At 35.2% G+C, this 18,915-nt stretch overlaps 1 protein-coding gene across 4 annotated transcripts in view; it reads left to right on the top strand.

Moving 5' to 3' along the window:
* Positions 1 to 18,354, top strand: part of LOC105834196 — a 99,262-nt gene extending 80,908 nt beyond the window's left edge. For all 4 annotated transcript variants that reach the window (XM_036291294.1, XM_036291293.1, XM_036291292.1 and 1 more), the window contains 4 exons: positions 10,852 to 11,080; positions 13,098 to 13,680; positions 13,779 to 13,966; positions 18,019 to 18,354. In XM_036291294.1, coding sequence (XP_036147187.1) covers positions 10,852 to 11,080; positions 13,098 to 13,680; positions 13,779 to 13,966; positions 18,019 to 18,069 — 1,051 coding nt within the window. In that variant the 3' untranslated portion in view covers positions 18,070 to 18,354. The remainder of the gene's footprint in view (positions 1 to 10,851; positions 11,081 to 13,097; positions 13,681 to 13,778; positions 13,967 to 18,018) is intronic.
* The last annotated feature ends 561 nt before the right edge of the window (positions 18,355 to 18,915 follow it).

The following is an 18,915-nucleotide window of genomic DNA, read 5'->3' as shown; positions in this document are numbered from 1 at the left end:
ATACATACATACATACATGCATACATGCATACATACATACATGCATACATGCATACATGCATACATGCATACATGCATACCTGCATACCTGCATACCTGCATACCTGCATACCTGCATACCTGCATACCTACCTACATACATACATACCAACATACATACCTACTTGCATACTTACTGCTACCTAGCTACCTAGCTACCTAGCTACATATTTATCTAGTTACGCTCGCTCGTTTGCTCCTTCCCTCCCTCCCTTTTTTACTCACTCACTCACTCACTCATTCCTCGCTCACTCCTTGCTCTCTCCTCGTTCTCTCCTCGCTCACTCCTCGCTCCCTCCTTGCTCTTAACTTTTTATTTTTTACTTTTTAAAAATAAATTACAACAATAAATGTATAGATAAAATTTATAAAAATTTGACAGCTGTCAAAATTGCAATGACAGCTACTCTTGCAACACGAAGTAAGCGCAGCGAGAGAACCAATCGGCATCGCGGAAAAGCGACAACAATAAACTTCGAGAAATGCGAGCAATGGACTTTACATGCCTTTTTTTAGATAGGATAAAATTGTATGTAGGCACAAGTCTGAAGGCCCTTGAATGACAAATTGGCTTAGCGCGCGTGTGTGTGTGTGTGTATGCATGTACACGTAAATCTGGAAAATAACTTAAGTGAGCTTTTTTGCGCAAGAGATCTTGAGATCTCAAAATTAAGTGTATCAATTTTAATCGGACTGGTCGCAATCGAAAGCTCACATCAATACTATATAATAAAATACCCATTAGATTTTTTATTATGAATTTAGTTTCTGAGATATTTTAATTGAAAGTGAATTTGGCAGCTAAATTCCAGATATAGCTTAGTTACGCGGCGATATTTGCGCAGTGAGGTTTGCATCCATAGACATAGTAAGTATAGACCGAGCATTCCGTTGTATAAGCGTTGATGCATACGAAAAAAAAGAGAAAAGATATATGAAGAATTTCTTTCTCTTTTTAATGCCGGAGAAGTGGGGAGCACTTCTCGTCTCCTCGCATCGATCCATCATTTCCCCTGTCAGGCTCTTCCTACTACGATGATGTCAGAGAAAGATTCTTTATACATATTTTCTCTTTCTTTTCGTATGCATCAACGCTTACAGCGGAATGCTCGGTCTATACTTACTATGTCTATGTTTGCATCATGCGGCACGATTCTTTATGTACTTCGCGTCGTGCCGCTACCGCGTCGCTTGATATGGGTAGGAGAAGAACTGCATACTCACCCTGAAATTTTTCTTAATTCAATCTTTTTTTGCAAGAAAGTGAAAAATTTTCGTTATGGTCATCTTGGGGGAATGACCGTTTAGCAGTTATAATTCTTTAATATTTCGAAATATATTCATTAAAAAAAAAAATGTTTCATACAAAAGTTATAGGGTTTTTTTTATACAACGCATTACATGGTTATATTATTGTGACTTTGAAGAACGTTTCCAGGGTCACCTAGAAATTTTTAATCGCAAACCGCCAATTTTTATTGCATATTCTTATAGCTTATCAAAAGAGCTTTTCAAAATACTATATTTAAGTATTTTTTACTTAAGTACTTTTCAAGTAATACAAATTAAAAGTAAGAATTGTAGCTTTTATGCTATTTGATTACTCGAATCCTAGTGCACCGTTAGGGATTAATATTGTACACAATTTTGTTTTGATATTTATACACTCAGGGACCATCTTACATTGTCCAGGCTGAAATAAAAAGCTACTATTATCAATGAATTAGGTGTCAAAACAAAATTGTGTACAATATTAATCCCTAACGGTGCACTAGGATTCGAGTAATCAAATAGCATAAAAGCTACAATTCTTACTTTTAATTTGTATCACTTGAAAAGTACTTAAATAAAAAATACTTAAATATAGTATTTTGAAAAGCTCTTTTGATAAGCTATAAGAATATGCAATAAAAATTGGCGGTTTGAGATTAAAAATTTTTAGGTGACTCTGGAAACGTTCTTCAAAGTCACAATAATATAACCATGTAATGCGTTGTATAAAAAAAACCCTATAACTTTTGTATGAAACATTTTTTTTTTAATGAATATATTTCGAAATATTAAAGAATTCCGACACTTTTCGTACACTCTGTATATCATTAATTAATAAATTTTTTAACTAATAACAATAAAAATAAAAATAAAGATTAGTAAAAATAATAAACTTTTTGCATACGTTTCCGATATGTACATGTACACACTGTTTTTATTAACGCAAACTGTGGAAAACTTTCTATGGTGATATATAGAGGAGAGAAGGGGATTGTGAACCACCATTTTGTTTTATTTAAATAAGTTAGTAAAAATTTGTATGATACAATTTTTGTTGAAACAAGTTTGTTATCCATAATGTCTTACCAATCAAGCAAAAGTTGTTTGGGTATACATAACAAACATAATTAACAATTTATGGAAAAGGGAAAAAAAGAAAATTACGGTTATGGAACCTGTGAGGGGATATGGAACATTACCAACCAATATGCTCAAAATCATTTTTATTTTCAAAAAATGAAAAATTAATGCTCTTTATGTCAGTACACAAACGACTCTCGTAGTGTATTGAGCTCGTAATCGTTTAACAGAAACCGACCTACGTTCTCGTTCTCGTGCGCGAGTATTGAGTCTTACACTTAAATATCGTCAGATTCGTCTTTAATTTGTGCGCAATTACATAAATTAGACCACGAGAAAATTGAAAAATGTGTACTTTTCTGATGAATCGCGTTTCTGTCTTCACAGCAATGACGCTCGTACACGTACTTGGCATCGACGAAATAAACGCTATGATCAGCACTGCGTTATGCCAGTACGGGCCCATAACGGTAGTTCTGTGATGGTGTGGGGATTTTTTTCAAAGACAGAACGAACTGAATTAGTGATCCTGTTACCCTGCTGACGATCGCTTGACATTACATGTCGCGAATACGGGATAATTAATGAACGGATGATTTGACGTACGCGGGAATTCTCCGACGGGTCTACGCTTTTTATCCGGCGCCGTTGGTGGACGCCAGTTCCCGATGGAATAACAGTGTCGCCAAGGGCGATCGGGACGAACAGTAGCTCCGAGTTCACGCGACACGCGGCGAGTTTGTGCTCCTCCGCACGTTACAAGATCCCGCGAGTAATATGCGCGATAATTATTCTGAGCTCGCTAACGAAGTAATACAAGACAAGAATATGAAATCAGACGAAAGCGCAATTAACAACGATTCGCGATATCGATGCGATAGATTAAACCAAATTCTTCTGACAATAAATCATAAATGCGCGACAATTCACAGCGCGATTAATAACTCGCGACACAACTATAGGACGAAATCACAATCGACTCGGCTGCGGATCGGGACGCACACGCTATGTAATCAGAACACGAAACGAACAGCACGGTACGAACTCACGCGGGCGGGCGAAGCAACGATACACTAATAAATTCGCGACTCTAATCTAATGACCACAAGATCGTAATAAATCCGTAACTCTTTCGTGAGTCGCCCAATCGCGAAATCGGTGGCTTTACAATTTACGACGCTCGTCTCACCAAGCCGGCTCCTTCGGCTCGGCCTCGTCCGGATCGGGAGGTTTCCGGCTCCTGCGTCCTCTTACATGGTATCTCAGCTCGGGATCTGGATCGCACGCACAAGACAATACAACGTCCACAGCTCGAGTGCGGGATTCTGGATCCTGCGGGGGCCGCTCGGCGACGCGCCCCACCTTGCCTCCAATACTCTGGGCCCTTATTGGTCGATTTTCCAAAAATCGATTTTCGCGCAGCGCGCGGCGTGCACGCCGTCGCCGGCTGATCGATCGAGGCGCGGTGGTCGATACTGTTGGGTTCCGTGCGCGGGAATTTCTGGCGCTTTCATCTGGCAGGTTCCTTTCTCCTGGCTGGGCGCCTTCTCCGCCAGTGGGACGTTATTTCCTCCTCGACGTTCACTGATGTCCCATTGTCGTGATCTCCGCCGAGACTAGCGCGAGATCGGATTCGTAGGCGCCCCGTCGGAACATCGGCCTCGCGCGCCTTCGCTGTATCCTGAAAGCGTGATTTGGCTGCAGTATCGGAATTCTCGTATGACACGAATTGTAGGCAAGATAAGGGCGGTATTACCTGCAGACCCCCGTTCGAAAAGGGTCTCCGTTATTCCCTCGGTGTCCGCTCACCTGGTGACCTCCGGGAATGTTTTCCATCGAGACGAGACGCCAAAAAATTACAAGATCGATCGCTGTGGCCACCGATTTCCGCCGCACTCGCGATGCAGCGCTCGCAAAAATCTTAACGATTAGTACACGGGACGTCACATACACAAAAACACGAGACAACACGCTTTTGCATCCGTCGCCGAGCGGGAGGACGCAGGACCCGTGTGATGATAACGCGTAAGGGCCACTAAGGCCTGCGGCTGTCACGTCACAAGGTCATGAGCCTATTCCCTATGTTGTACCCCTCGTTGTGAGTACGATTTTGGGATCGCTGCCAGAGATCTCGCGAGGAAGGTATTTCGTCACATACACCGTTATTTGTCTTGAACACTTTTATTCTTGTATTCAGTTACAATAGTTAGATCGCGACCCCGCAAGGCAGAGTGTCGCGTCTATGAACTTGTTGTCCACGACCCCGCAACGCAGAGTGTCGTGGTTGTATATTTAGTATAAGTTATCTCGGCGATACACGACCCCGCAAAGCAGAGTGTCGTGTGTAGTCTTAGTTTGTCTACTTCGAATTGACCCGATCCTCACCTTCTTTCGCCAGTTTATATATCCGATAATTCGGTAGTTGGATCGAAAGAAGGGGAGGATTGCGTGAGGGCGTAAATCGGTCAGTATTCCAAATTATTGCTTAGACAGCAAGTGCTGTCTAAGGAGCATTGCGCTAATTGTCGAGCGGATTGCGCGAAACCTCGCGCGATGCGCTCGATGCTGACTGCAGCTGACCGACTTACGTCATCGTGTTACTGACACCTTATCGTTATGAGTGTGTCACTCATAACATCCCTCCCCCCTGATAAAAAGAAAATGAGGGTTCTGAATTTTCGCTTTTTCGCTTATAGTTATATCGCGTCGTCAGATTGTTTACAATTTTCGTTTTTTCGACGCTTATAAACTATATATAATTACAATAATAATTACAATAATTACATTACAAGGTGTCGGATGTCGTATATACAATCTTTCGTAAAAAAAAATTTTCTTTTGACTTAAATGACGAATTATGCGCAAAATAGAATGTTTAATTTTGGGTGCCCTATTATAAAATTTGTTTCTGTCTTCTTTTGAGGTATTCTCCTCGTTTCGGTTTTACTTTCTTTCTTTTTCATTATGCTTCTATGAACGGTTTTAGTTTATTTGTGTGTACACGTGTTGACGTCCTGCCCTTTTTTATTGTATAATTTGCGTCTGAGTGTTTCTCAGTGATTACGTAGGGTCCCGTCCATTTTGCGTCTAGTTTTTTAGATCTCCCGCGGCGGAGAGTCTTATCATATTCTAATGGCATATCATCCTTTACGACGTACATTGGATGCTTTATCTTATGCTTGCCTAGCTCGATGGTCGCCTGTATTTTTCCTATTGTGTAGACCTTGTGGCCTGTTATCCCGACGAGAGCTATTTTTTCATGGCGTATTTTGATTTCGCCTTTTAAATTTTTTACTTTTATCAACGAGAGTGTGGCTCCGGAATCGAATAACGCGTCGATTTTTCCTGATTTTGTCTCTCGTATTGGAAGCGTGACTAATTGTAAGTCAAGTCCGCTGTCTTTGTGTGCGTCTCGCTTTACATGCGTAACTTGATACGCTGCGGCTGTGTGCGCCGAACTCAAGTCATCGCTCGAACTCTCATCGCTGTTGCTATTCGCTGATTCCGAGCATTTTGACTTTTTAATTTCTTTATTCTTATGTTTGCTATTTTTAGCTTCAGCCTTTTTATTGTCTTTGGCTCTTTCTTTGGGCCAAGGGTCACCTTCTTTTTTGGGGTGCCCGTGTAATTTCCAGCATTTGTTCCGGGCATGTCCGGATTTTTTGCAGTAATCGCAGTATGCGTTTAATGTATTTACGCGAGAGCGTCCTTTCGGTCTCGGTAATTTAAACTGTTTGGCATGTCGACTGTTTCGACATTCTCGTTCATTGTGACCAGTTTTCCCGCACTTTACGCATTGGGGAGTCGGTTTATAATTATTCTGCTGAGATTCAGTTTGGACCTCTTTCTTGTGTCCATTGGTTCGTGGATTAGGTCCCTTGACCTTTCCTTCTGCGCTTGCTTTTGCGATTGTTTCATAATGTTGAGTTGTCCAATCCCTCGAAGTCTTATTAATCTCGGGGATTATATTTCGTGCTTCTTTTAAGCTTGAATATTGGATGTGTGATCCGTGCTGGTGCCGTAAATCTCTGAACGATCGCCCATGTGAAGGATCTAGCGTGTGGCTAGTAAGGCGTCGCGTATTCCTGGCCATTTTCCTCGGCGGAGAGTGGACTTCGTTTCCAAGTTGAGAACGAAGTTTGCGAATTTCAATTAATAACTCATGGAGCATGTTCTCCATGGGGTATACCAGTCGCCTATTTATTTGTGGCGTTGCCGGTGTATTTCCATTTTGCTCGTGTGAGTCCTGAAGCTCTTGTGCTTCTTTTTCGGGTTCTTCCCGAATTACGCGGGGTGACGCATGTAACGGAGAGCGTGTCGACCGTCCTGCTACGTCTGTTCCCGTTAATGAACGTGTGTCCATATTGTCAATGTTTTGCTTGGTGGACATTTACGTTTAGTTATAAGCGTGCGTGCTGAGTTCGCGTTACGGCTTATTTTGTAATATCGCGTATGTCGCGTTGCGCTAGTGCGTTTGCATTCGTATGCCTTTGAAGTACAGTAGCTATCTTAGCTATGTCTTTTTACGGTAATCGCGGTTACCGGGGGTCAACCGATATTTTGCTCTATTCGTGTTACAATTTTATGTCGTCCTACGCTTGTTTCGCGTAACAATTTAATGTTTGTCGGACTCACATAAGTACGATGAGCTGCATGGTGCGGCGATCAGCTGAGCCTTGTCACGGTAGGTCTCGGCGTCGTCTCGAGTTTCACTCTTATCGCTGACGCGCTATGTACGCTCCGGCGTGGCTGGCTTCCTGGCCTGTACAGCTGATTGCTCGGTGACGCTTGGTTCCTCTTGGATCTTCCTTTTGGCAGTGCAAATCCCACCGCTGCCACCACTGTTGTGGTCCTCCTTTTGGCAGTGCAAAATCCCACCGCTGCCACCACTGTTGTACCCCTCGTTGTGAGTACGATTTTGGGATCGCTGCCAGAGATCTCGCGAGGAAGGTATTTCGTCACATACACCGTTATTTGTCTTGAACACTTTTATTCTTGTATTCAGTTACAATAGTTAGATCGCGACCCCGCAAGGCAGAGTGTCGCGTCTATGAACTTGTTGTCCACGACCCCGCAACGCAGAGTGTCGTGGTTGTATATTTAGTATAAGTTATCTCGGCGATACACGACCCCGCAAAGCAGAGTGTCGTGTGTAGTCTTAGTTTGTCTACTTCGAATTGACCCGATCCTCACCTTCTTTCGCCAGTTTATATATCCGATAATTCGGTAGTTGGATCGAAAGAAGGGGAGGATTGCGTGAGGGCGTAAATCGGTCAGTATTCCAAATTATTGCTTAGACAGCAAGTGCTGTCTAAGGAGCATTGCGCTAATTGTCGAGCGGATTGCGCGAAACCTCGCGCGATGCGCTCGATGCTGACTGCAGCTGACCGACTTACGTCATCGTGTTACTGACACCTTATCGTTATGAGTGTGTCACTATTTCGAATAATTTTCAGGCCTCATCTAATAGACAGATAGGCCTATATGAGGTTGGAAGTCCATTTTTCTTGTCTTGTTTTTTAAAAGTACAAGTTTGGCTTCTTGCAACTGCGTGGAAAGTAGCCCTTCTCCAAGCATCTAGAGAAACAGGCGGTCCAGTGACAGGTCAGCGGACCTATTTGTACTCTTTATGACCAACCCGTGCACGCCATCTCTAGCTCTGGTGATTTTTTATTACCAATTTTCTTACTTATTTGTTTTAACTCATCCCTCGTAACCTCTAATGCGGGGTTCCAGTCGCTTCGTCATAGTCTACTAAAGTATTTCCATTAGGGAACAAGTATACTACGACTAATATAATAGTACTCTGTTATATACTACTACTAATATAATAGTACTCTATTATATTAGTCATCGCATTTGTATCCAAAATCTGAGGGAGCTCTGGCTTACGTGATTTATTAAGCACTATACCCAGTAAGCAAGAAACATTGATCAACATTTCTGAAACGTTTAATTTTAGAGAAATTTCTTAACATTATAACTTAATGTTTTATAAATATTTGTAGAATGTTATATAATAATATTGCTGTCTTAATATTATTAAGATATTTTAAAAACATTAATTAGATGTTATTTTAATGTTTTTAACTGTTATGACATAACGTTTGATAAATATTTTTAAAATATTACTTAATAATATTGTTGTCCTAATATTTTAAAAACATGAGTTACATACGTGTTTTAAATATTATTAAACATTCTAACATAATTTCATAAATATTCTTAAAATATTAGTTATTTAATACATAAAATCTAAACATTTAATAATTTTACGGACATACATTAAAAAAATTTTTATATGTTTATGATACGAATTTTATAATTAGTACAAAAAAATAAAAGTTAAAAAATTTCTAAGATTTGAAATTTTTATTAGTTAAAATATTTACTTATTCATATAATACTAAAATTATTTATAAATAATTATATTTAATGTACTAAAATTACATTAATTTATTTATTATTTGATATAAATATTTTTTGTAGAAATTAAAAAAAATAACCACTTAAGTTACTATTTTCTATTAATATTTTATAATAACATAATTTTAGCTTTATAAAGAACAGAGCAAAAACAGATATTTTTATTAAGTTATTTTACGTGTTATTTCACATATATAAAAACCAGTAAAAAAACTAAATTTATATTTATTTATAAAAATATTATTTAGCTGCACGCTTTATCTTTCTGACATCTATTAAACTAATCTATAACAAATATGTATTCATAAGCATTAGGTGTTCATGGATCATCATGAAGTGTTAGGTTGCGTAGAGTCTTCAAAGTCAAGCAACGTCGACGGCGGTTCAGAGTTGGATGGGTGACCGCAGAAATTAGGCAATGCTAGATGTGATTATGGTGTGGTGGGGATAACGATGCTTGTTGAAAAACAACGTAAATTTAATTTTTTTCTTACATTATAATTATGTTATTTTAACATTTTTACAATGTTATTTTAACATTTTATTTCAACATTACCAAAACTTCCAAATTGAAGTCAAAGTTTATTCATAATGACGTTGTATACAACGTTAAAAACTACATACTTGGAAACGTTACTATGTTAGTAAGTAACGTTATAATATCGTTACAGCAATGTTTTTATGCTTACTAGGTAACCCTCGCCTCTTCCCCCCTTCTTCTCCGAGAAGACGCGGGAGCGGGATCCTGCTCCCGGGCTCTTTCCACGGCCTCCTTCTGCGCCATTACGTCCTCGCAGAAAGAGGTCGCCGCCTTCCAGTTTTGTTCGCCGCCCGCCATGGCCCTAACCGCGGGTAGCGACAGATCCTCCTCTATTATCTCGCTTAGAACATGGCACATCCCAAGCCCATATCTACCCATCTCTGCTTTCAGGATTGGGTAGACCGGCTGCGAGCACCATCTAACTTAACATTAACTTTAATCTAATCCAAATTTAGTCGCGATTTGGCTATGGATATCCAATTGACTATTTTGTGATTTCAGATTGTGGTTAAATTGCGACTAAAATTGAGTTTGGTTAGATTAGGAAAAATTTTAGAGTGGATGAGGAGAGACTCCACTTTTTTTCAACCAATATTTATACTTGTCTACGCAAAATAACATTATTTTTTTTATTTATTATCTTTTTCTGTTTATAACCTTTTTTAAGGGTTTCTCTTAAATAGACAATACTTGTTATGTTATTAAAAGATTGATAAGAATTGTTAAAAAGTTTACAACTTATTTGGAGGTGGAATCATGATGAATAATTACAAAAAATAATTGGTTAGTTATAATTAATTTGTTCAAAATTTGTTGTTAATTTTATTTTATTATTATCTAAATTACGTTGAGAGAGAGAGAGAGAGAGAGAGAGAGAGAGAGAGAGAGAGAGAGAGAGAGAGAGTATGAAGTGTGTGTGTGTGCGTGCGTGCGTGCGTGCTATTAACTTTTAAGTATTTAATTAGTTATTATCCAATCTTGATAATTAAAAATTATTTTATACGATATTTGTAAGATATATATTATAATAAAATGATTATTTATTCGCCAGTGATTACAAAAGAAAAAAACAATGTAATTATTACGTTTGACCCGACTGGCCTCAAATATATTCAACAAATAGTGCACAACGTTTCAACCGTTGATTTTGGTTCTTATCAATTGCTTAGATACGTAAAAATTATGTGGTACACATTTTGAGTTATAATATGTGCCTAGATATCATCTAAAAGGCAATATGATTTATTATGGCAATATGAATTATTGCCTTTTAGATGATATCTAGCACTTGATAAGGACCAAAACCAATGGTTGAAACGTTGTGCGCTATTTATTGAATATATTTGAGGCCAGTCAGGTTGAACGTAATAATTACATTGTTTTTTCATATATATTATATATCCATATATAAAATTTTTTATTATGTAATCTATATCTTTTATAAATTATGGAATTCTAGTTATTAGAGAACTATATTTGATATTTTTTACCAGTTTACTTGCCCCTCATATGTTTGAAAACATGACATGCCCATTAGGGCCATATGATAAAAATACAACTTACACTGAAAACGCATCAGAATTGTACGAGAATATAGAATTATCAACCTCGACATATCAGGAAGATCCATATGGAGGGGAAAATTGTAAATGTGATTGTCACAATACAGATGAAACAAGTCTGAAAAATAATTTTGAACATTGTGTTTCCTGTGGTACACGGGTATGCATTATACGACAATATTTAATTATATAACCTTTGTTTCTGCTTTTCTTACTAACTCTAGTAAAATTTTTGCTCAGAATTTTCTTAGAATTTTTCAGAATTTTTGTATAAAATTTATAAAATTTTTAAAAAATTTTTCAAATTCTTTTAACGAATTGAAAATATTTTTTTAAATAATTTTATAACTAAAATGTTTTTTAGATTTGAAAAAGTCTATGTTTTTGTATAGAAATTTTTATATATGTATAATGACAAACATAAAAATGAGACGTTTATATCTGTACCGAATATTACCTAATAATAATTTTATGTAAATTTTTATAATTTTTAGCTCGTGTGTTAACTGCGCACCATTTTCTTAATCTTAAAACAAAGTCTTTACATTAAGCTGGAATACATAATATTATAAATTACATTGACGATCAATTTAATAGTATTGATGCAAAGAAATATCTATAAAATCCTTTTTCTCGTAAAAACATTTATTGAAAGAAATTATATATATACTGAGGAACACAAAATTAGCGCAACAAAAATTTATACCAAAATTTCACTCGAATTCAAATAATTGTAACTTTACGAAAATTTATCGTATTGGAAAGTTTTTTTCCATTTTAAAACTTGAAACTTTAAAGCTTCTATTTACTCTAAAGAGTATTTGTCAAATTTTGATCCTCTCCTTTTTCCTTTTCGGCATTTCTTTAAAAGTAAGAATGTGTTTTATGTTTAAAAAGTTTCATACTTTGACGCGCTCCACGGGGTGCACAATGAATTTTTCTTGTAAACTTTATAAGAATCGTAAAATATGAATTTTTCCCTACGAATTGGAAAAAAATTGAAGTCTGTACGATTTTTTGCCGCAGTTATGACATATTAAAGTTACTTGCCTTTTAATCTATTTATGCCTGTTATTACCAGTATTAGCATTACACAATGCGCACCACGAAAAGGTTGCTAGTCATATTTTGCGCATTATGTGTGTGTGTGTTGAACGGAAGAAAATATTTCAAGGAAATAGTAACTAGAGATGGTATTACAGCGCATATAGCATGAAATTCTTTAGGATGCAATTAGATTTTGCATCCTGCATCTCCAAAAAGTCATTCAGAGACGAAGAGGTAAAGCACATGTATTTATTTCGGGTAATATTTTCTTTTTTTGTTCGTCTAACACGCCACACACACACACACACACACACACACACACACACACACACACACACACACACACACACACACACACACACACACACACACACACACACACACACACGCGATGCGCAAAATCCGCAACTTTTTCATAGTGCGTGTCGAGAAATGCTAATACTGACGACAGTCATAAACAGACTAAAATACATAGGTAACTTTGATAAAACATAAGTCTGCAAAAAAATCGTACAGACTTCAATTTTTTTTATTTGTAGAGAAAAATTTATATTTTACGCTAATTTTTATAAAGTTTACGAAAAAAATTTATTGCACTCCGTGAAGCGCGTCAAAGTATGAAAAATTTTGACAAAACACGTTCTTACTTTTGAAGAAATGCTAAAAAGGAAAAAGGAGAGTATCAAAATCTGATAAATGTTCTTTAAAGTTGAAACTTCAAGCTTTAAAATGACAAAAAAGCTCTTCAATACGTTAAGTTTTCGCGAAGTTACGATTATTTGAAATTGAATAAAATTTTGGTATAAATTTTTGTTGCGCTAATTTTGTTGCTCACTATATATTAAATTCGGGTGTATATATTGTCATGTCCCTAGTCTCGGGACACTATACGGGTCACTGTCGATGACTCCTCGGAATCAAGTTTTGTAGAGATAACACCGAGAGTTGTACAAAAGAGTTATGTTTAGTTCTAACGTAATTACAATTTCCAAATATTGACTATTAAACCCGTATTGATAAATATCGTTATTTGTTACGACAAGTAATTAAGTCTAAATTATTATGAGAAAGTTTTTGTTACGATTAATTACTTAATTTAATATATCTGTATTCTTCTGTTTTTAAATCAGTTTCTTAATGGAAGAATTTATCTTCAAACGCCTGAAGGATTACGACCTGCAAAAATTACATTTCCCGGAGAAGATCAAGAGAAATTGGAACATATTGCGCGTATATCGTTAAAAATTAATGATAAAGCTGTTCCACAAATTTCATCGAAAAAACGACGGAAGTCGTCAAAGAATGATTCTAATCATGAGGACATTTGCCAAAAACAATGCACAAAATACTCACCGTTGAAAAATAACGAGAATAATGAAAAGGAAATAATAAAATCTAAAAGAAATGTCAAATTTTCACTTAAAACAAATCATAGAAAAATTTTAAAAAGAATAGACACTGTAGATCATGCAATCACGGAGAAAAGAATGCGTATATCTCAATGCAAGAACAAACGAGAAAAGAAGACTGAAGAAAACGATACTTTATTAGAATTGAACGAACTTGACCTTACAAAACAGGAGAAAACAAATAAAATTGTGGAAACAAAAACTAAAACACAATTATTGATGCAGGATACTTCATTGAACGTGGAAATAATTACAAAAACACAGATGTTTTCAAATATAAGCAACGATACTGGTTGTAATTCAAGTAAGTTTTATTTAAATTATATTCTTAAAATTGGAATAATACATAGAAATATTATATAAGATATAACTAAAGTAATATATTAAAAAAAACTTTAATAGATAAAAATACAGAAATTGGAATTGTGACCAAGATGGAAGATAATAAACAATTGATATCCGATTTAATTGACGATAAACCATGGACACGTCAGGAAGATATGATTTTGTTACAAAGTATCAAGAAGGAATATTCTGAAAATGCATTTCTACTGATCAGTGAAAAATTACAAAATCGTACTGTTGATCAAGTAATATCTTTATCTATAATTCTACAATTAATTAATTCTTTATTCACATCAGCATTACAATGTCAAGAAGAGGACTTGGTTTACAATTTTTCTATCACACACATACCTCCATTCATCCATTTAAATACCCATCTATCCTAACTGATACATCGCATTGAACGTCGCATACGATCGACTTTATTCAATCATATAACATATCCAATTTTATTGCTCCGCTATAATCCTACATCATTTCTATCGCAAGAATTCTTCCTATAATAAACTTTATTCTCTTTAGCATCTCATGGCCAAGAAGAGAATTCTACATAAAGTACAATATAATCCTATCGAAGCATTTTTCTCGCATTATCTTCCTATCGTCACTTTGTTTACAGTCTTCTTTCTTTCAATCTATAACTATACACCCTTATAACTATTCTCCTTTACTTTATTTACTGATCTTTCTACAAAAATCTTTCCCTTTTTTCCTCCCTCCTCTTTCCCTATACATTTCTTTCGCCTTTCTCTACTAAAAATTATTTCTATAAATCCTTAGGAACTAATTAAACCCTAGATTCCGTACCTTATTAGTTGTTTTCTTTCTTTTCTTTTTCTAGCATGTTTATCATAATATAACATATCCTATTGTACCGTTCTAATTGTAAAAGTCCTATCTATATTACAATTTAATCATGTCTCATCGTTCTTCTTTCACCTATTATTCCATCTTTTCTCTATTTACAATCTTCTTACTACTTATACAATATTCGTCTAACCTTTTTATTTAAGCCATTTCCTCTACGTTCTATTACCTCTACACCTTCTCTCGTAATCTTATCCTCTCTTAACCTAATTATATATCTTCTGTTCTTCTATTCTGCATGTACCTATCTAATTTCGCTATCTACAAGCTAAAATCCAAAGGACCCATCTCACAGCCTCGTTTTGCTCCCTTCGTCGTACTGCAAACTTTTGCCAATCTTTCTGTCCTTACTGTCGCCTTCGTGTCCTTGTACCTTCTTTCAATCTTCCATTTGTCTGGCTTCACACTTCCTAATTCCTTTAATATACAACTTAAATTTTCTCTTCTTACGTTATCGTGAGCTGCTTTCCAGTTCATCCATAAAGAGGGTAAAAAATCTTTTATTTCTCTATCCCTCTCTGCACAGTATGAATCAAAATAAATAATAATCATTGTTCCTTTACCTTGATATTTCTTCTTGTCTCTTCTCTTTCCTATAACTGTTCTATCCAATAATTTCACCAAGTAGATTTTCCTTTTTCCTTACCTATGTTGTTTCTTATTCACTCTTTTCCTCCTCTTTCCCTAGTTCTGTATTTCACAATTCTATAATCTTTTCAATATCTATTTCCTCTCCTTTCTTCATTTCCTTTATCTTGCTTCTGGTCCAGAAAGCCCTTTAGTTTACTCTTTTTCTCTGATTGATCCTCTTTCGTAACTCTTTCTTTCGCCTCTTTAAAATCCTTTATATTTTTCTCTTCTCTCTTGTATAACCCGTATTTTACCAGATCTTGTAATCTGGTAACCTTTTCTTTCCTGGGTACCTTTTCTTTCCCGTACATCTGTTTCCATTATTGCTTTCTGGGTCGTTTTCTATAATTTCTTCCAGAATTCTGTTGTCTCGTTATCCATGGTCTCCATTTATTTGCCTTTTCCGCTTTTCCTCGTGTATACGCTTTGCTTCGTCATCCTCTTCTATTCTTGATCTTCTTTCTGCAGTTCTTTCCTTCTCCTCTTCTTTCTGCTTTTCAATTTTATTAAAATTCTTAATCTTATTAATACAAACAATACAAATCTAATTAATACAAACAATTTCATTTCCTATCACATATTACATATCTTACATATTATATACTATATTATCTCTTTTTCTTATCTAAATATATTCTTGTCCTCTCTTTCTCGCCAAATTATCTCCTTAAATTCTATGAACATAACCTACCCAGTGAACACATTTTATAGCGGCAATATAACATGGAAGTTACATGTAATTTAACATTGTTATTCTTGTGATATGTAGGTGCTATATGACATGGAAATAACCTGTTACGTAATATTTGTTATACGCAAGTGATATAGCTGTTATACATCGTTTTGGCGTTACAGTTATTCAACAAAAATTGTATAATCGTAACATAACACGTTCGTATCAATGTTATTACGGAACGATGCGTCGTAGTTGACTCAGAAATCAGACAACATTACAACATCCTGAATGACAGATCTATTTGATAATAAAAAAAATTATTATAAAGATAATATTTTCAAAAATAACGGTTTGTCTACAATTACTGCGCACAAAAAAATGCACAAAATTTATCTAAATTTATCATGTACTGAATACAAAAACAGAATAATAAATGTACTATTCAATTTTTCTTAGAATATATGTAATCTATATAGTTAAAATTATCTAATTAACTATTTGAACGCTTCAAAGTATTAATGTTAAATAGATCGCAATTTCCATCAAATTATTAAGGTTATGGAAAAAGATAAATTTAACAATGAAATTAATAAGTAAATAAATTAATGCTATTTATTTTTAATGTTTCGCAAAATTTAATTGCTTTTATAAAAAATAATATAATTGCGTCAGTTTATAATATATATGTATATGTAGACAATAACAAGTACCCATATCGATGAGTCAAATTGGCATAGCAGATAGAGTACAAGGTTCGTAATCCTAAGGTCCCGGGTTCAAAACCAGAGGCAAGTAAGAATAAAATAAAATAATATAATTTAAATTTAATTAATTAATAAAAATTTGTCCTAAATTTAGCATGTACTGTTGATAAAAATAATTTAAAAGAAATAAAATTTTTATTTAAATTTTTATTTTGTCAATCATCAATTACTGCGCACAAAAAATGCACAAAATCGAAATTCATCATGGCATGTGCTGAACAAAAACAGAATAATAAATGTATACTATTCAATTTTTCTTAGAATTACGATCTATATAGTTAACCATCTAATTAATCATTTGAACGCTTCAAAGATTAGTGCTAAATAGATCGCAATTTCCATCAAATTATTAAGGTTATGGAAAAAGATAAATTTAACAATGAAATTAATAAGTAAATAAATTAATGCTATTTATTTTTAATGTCTTGCAAAATTTAATTGCTTTTATAAAAAATAATATAGTCGCGTCAGTTTACATATAGGTATATGTAGACAATAACAAGTACCCATATCGATGAGTCAAATTGGCGTAGCAGGTAGAGTACAAGGTTCGTAATCCTAAGGTCCCGGGTTCAAACCTAGCAGCGGCAAGTAAGAATAAAATAAAAAATAACATAATTTAAATTTAATTAATTAATAAAAATTTATTCTAAATGTAGTATGTGCTGTTGATAAAAATAATTTTTAAAAAATGAAATTTTTATTTTATTTTATTTTTCTTTGTAACTGTTGTGTAACGGTTAGATAACATGTAATTATAACATGTTATATTGCTGAGTCGGAAATTGCAACTTACATGTAAGTTACGTGTAATTTCAGAGTAACGTAACCTGTTATATTCGGTTACATTGCTGTTACACTGCTGCTATATTACTGTGTTCACTGGGTACCTTTTGCTTGCTTCTGTATTCTTTAGCCTTACCCTATTTCTCTACCGTTTTCTTTAACTCACCTTTCTACCTTATTTAATACTTTCTTATCCGCATTCTCTAGCTCTTTTCTATCCCTCTTTATCTTTTTTTCTTCTCTGTCTTCTCTATACATTTTCCCACGTTCGCCTATGCATCCTAACCTCCCTAGCCGTGATCTTTTTGCCCGTTTTCTATCCTTTCTTTCTGCTTCTATCGCGTTCCCTTCAATTTTCCAGCATCTTTACTTTTCTCTCTTCCTATTCACTTCTATTTTTTTCATTCTAAATCTCTAAATATCTACTTAACTTTATCCTATCCACACACTATCACCGCCATTCGCTCTCACACCTAACCTAGTCCATAATTCTACAATTATATATATTTACATATATTACATACGCGCGCGCGCGCGCGCACGCACGTAATAATAATTGAATTTTTCTTTGTAGGTGAGAGAGAGATGCCAAACTTTGCTTTCTTTACTACAGAAAATGATGTAATTATGTATATACACATTATAGATCTGTGATTTTGTATTACATTAAACAGCGACAACAGTTGATTGGTGTTATAGCTTATGTGCGTTTATGTGCATATATTTATAAATAAAGTTTGTTACTTGACTAACAATTTTCGTACTTGAAATGATAAAACTATATGTAGGTACAGACACTGTAAAAAATATTTATATACATATTTTTTAAACTTTATTTTTAAAATGTAAACATTAATTAACAATGAGTACATCTTTTAAGACAAATAAGAATAAAGGAAATTGCAGTGTACTGCGTGACATTGATTGATTCAATCAGAGAGGAACCTGAGAGCGGTCATCCCGTAATTTTAGGTGTTTCCATCCATTAGCGCCTGTATGTGCACAAAATATACATATTGAACTATGTTGTTAATAATGTCTACAAATGTACGATTTTTTGGGTGTCTTCCGTGCTATGTCTATGGCCGGAATTCATAGTCGAATCTTATTCAAGTTCCAGCTTAAGCACGATCTTGAGACGTCAATGCTGGTATTTCATTGGTTAAGTAAGTCTCAAGTCGGCTCGAAGCTAGACTTAAGACAATGCTTGAGCTTAAGATCGGTCTATGAATCCCGTCCTATGATTATTTAGTTCTCTTCCATGCTGTGCTGTGATTCCGAATCCGAACGTACTCACGTACACATCGCGCTTAGCTCGTCTATCTGTCAAACATCGCACGCTTGCAAAGAATAAAGAATTACAGGAAATGCCGTATCGGAGGTAGGATTTACTGGAGACGGATGTAGTCGAGCAGCCATCTTAAGTACCCACTTTTGTGACATGCGCATCAGCATGTTCCCAATAAACAAC

This window comes from Monomorium pharaonis, chromosome 8 (assembly GCF_013373865.1).
Source record: "Monomorium pharaonis isolate MP-MQ-018 chromosome 8, ASM1337386v2, whole genome shotgun sequence".
Taxonomy (NCBI): domain Eukaryota; kingdom Metazoa; phylum Arthropoda; class Insecta; order Hymenoptera; family Formicidae; genus Monomorium; species Monomorium pharaonis.
The sequence above is the reverse complement of the archived record's forward strand: the minus strand, read 5'-3'. Positions and strand labels throughout refer to the sequence as shown.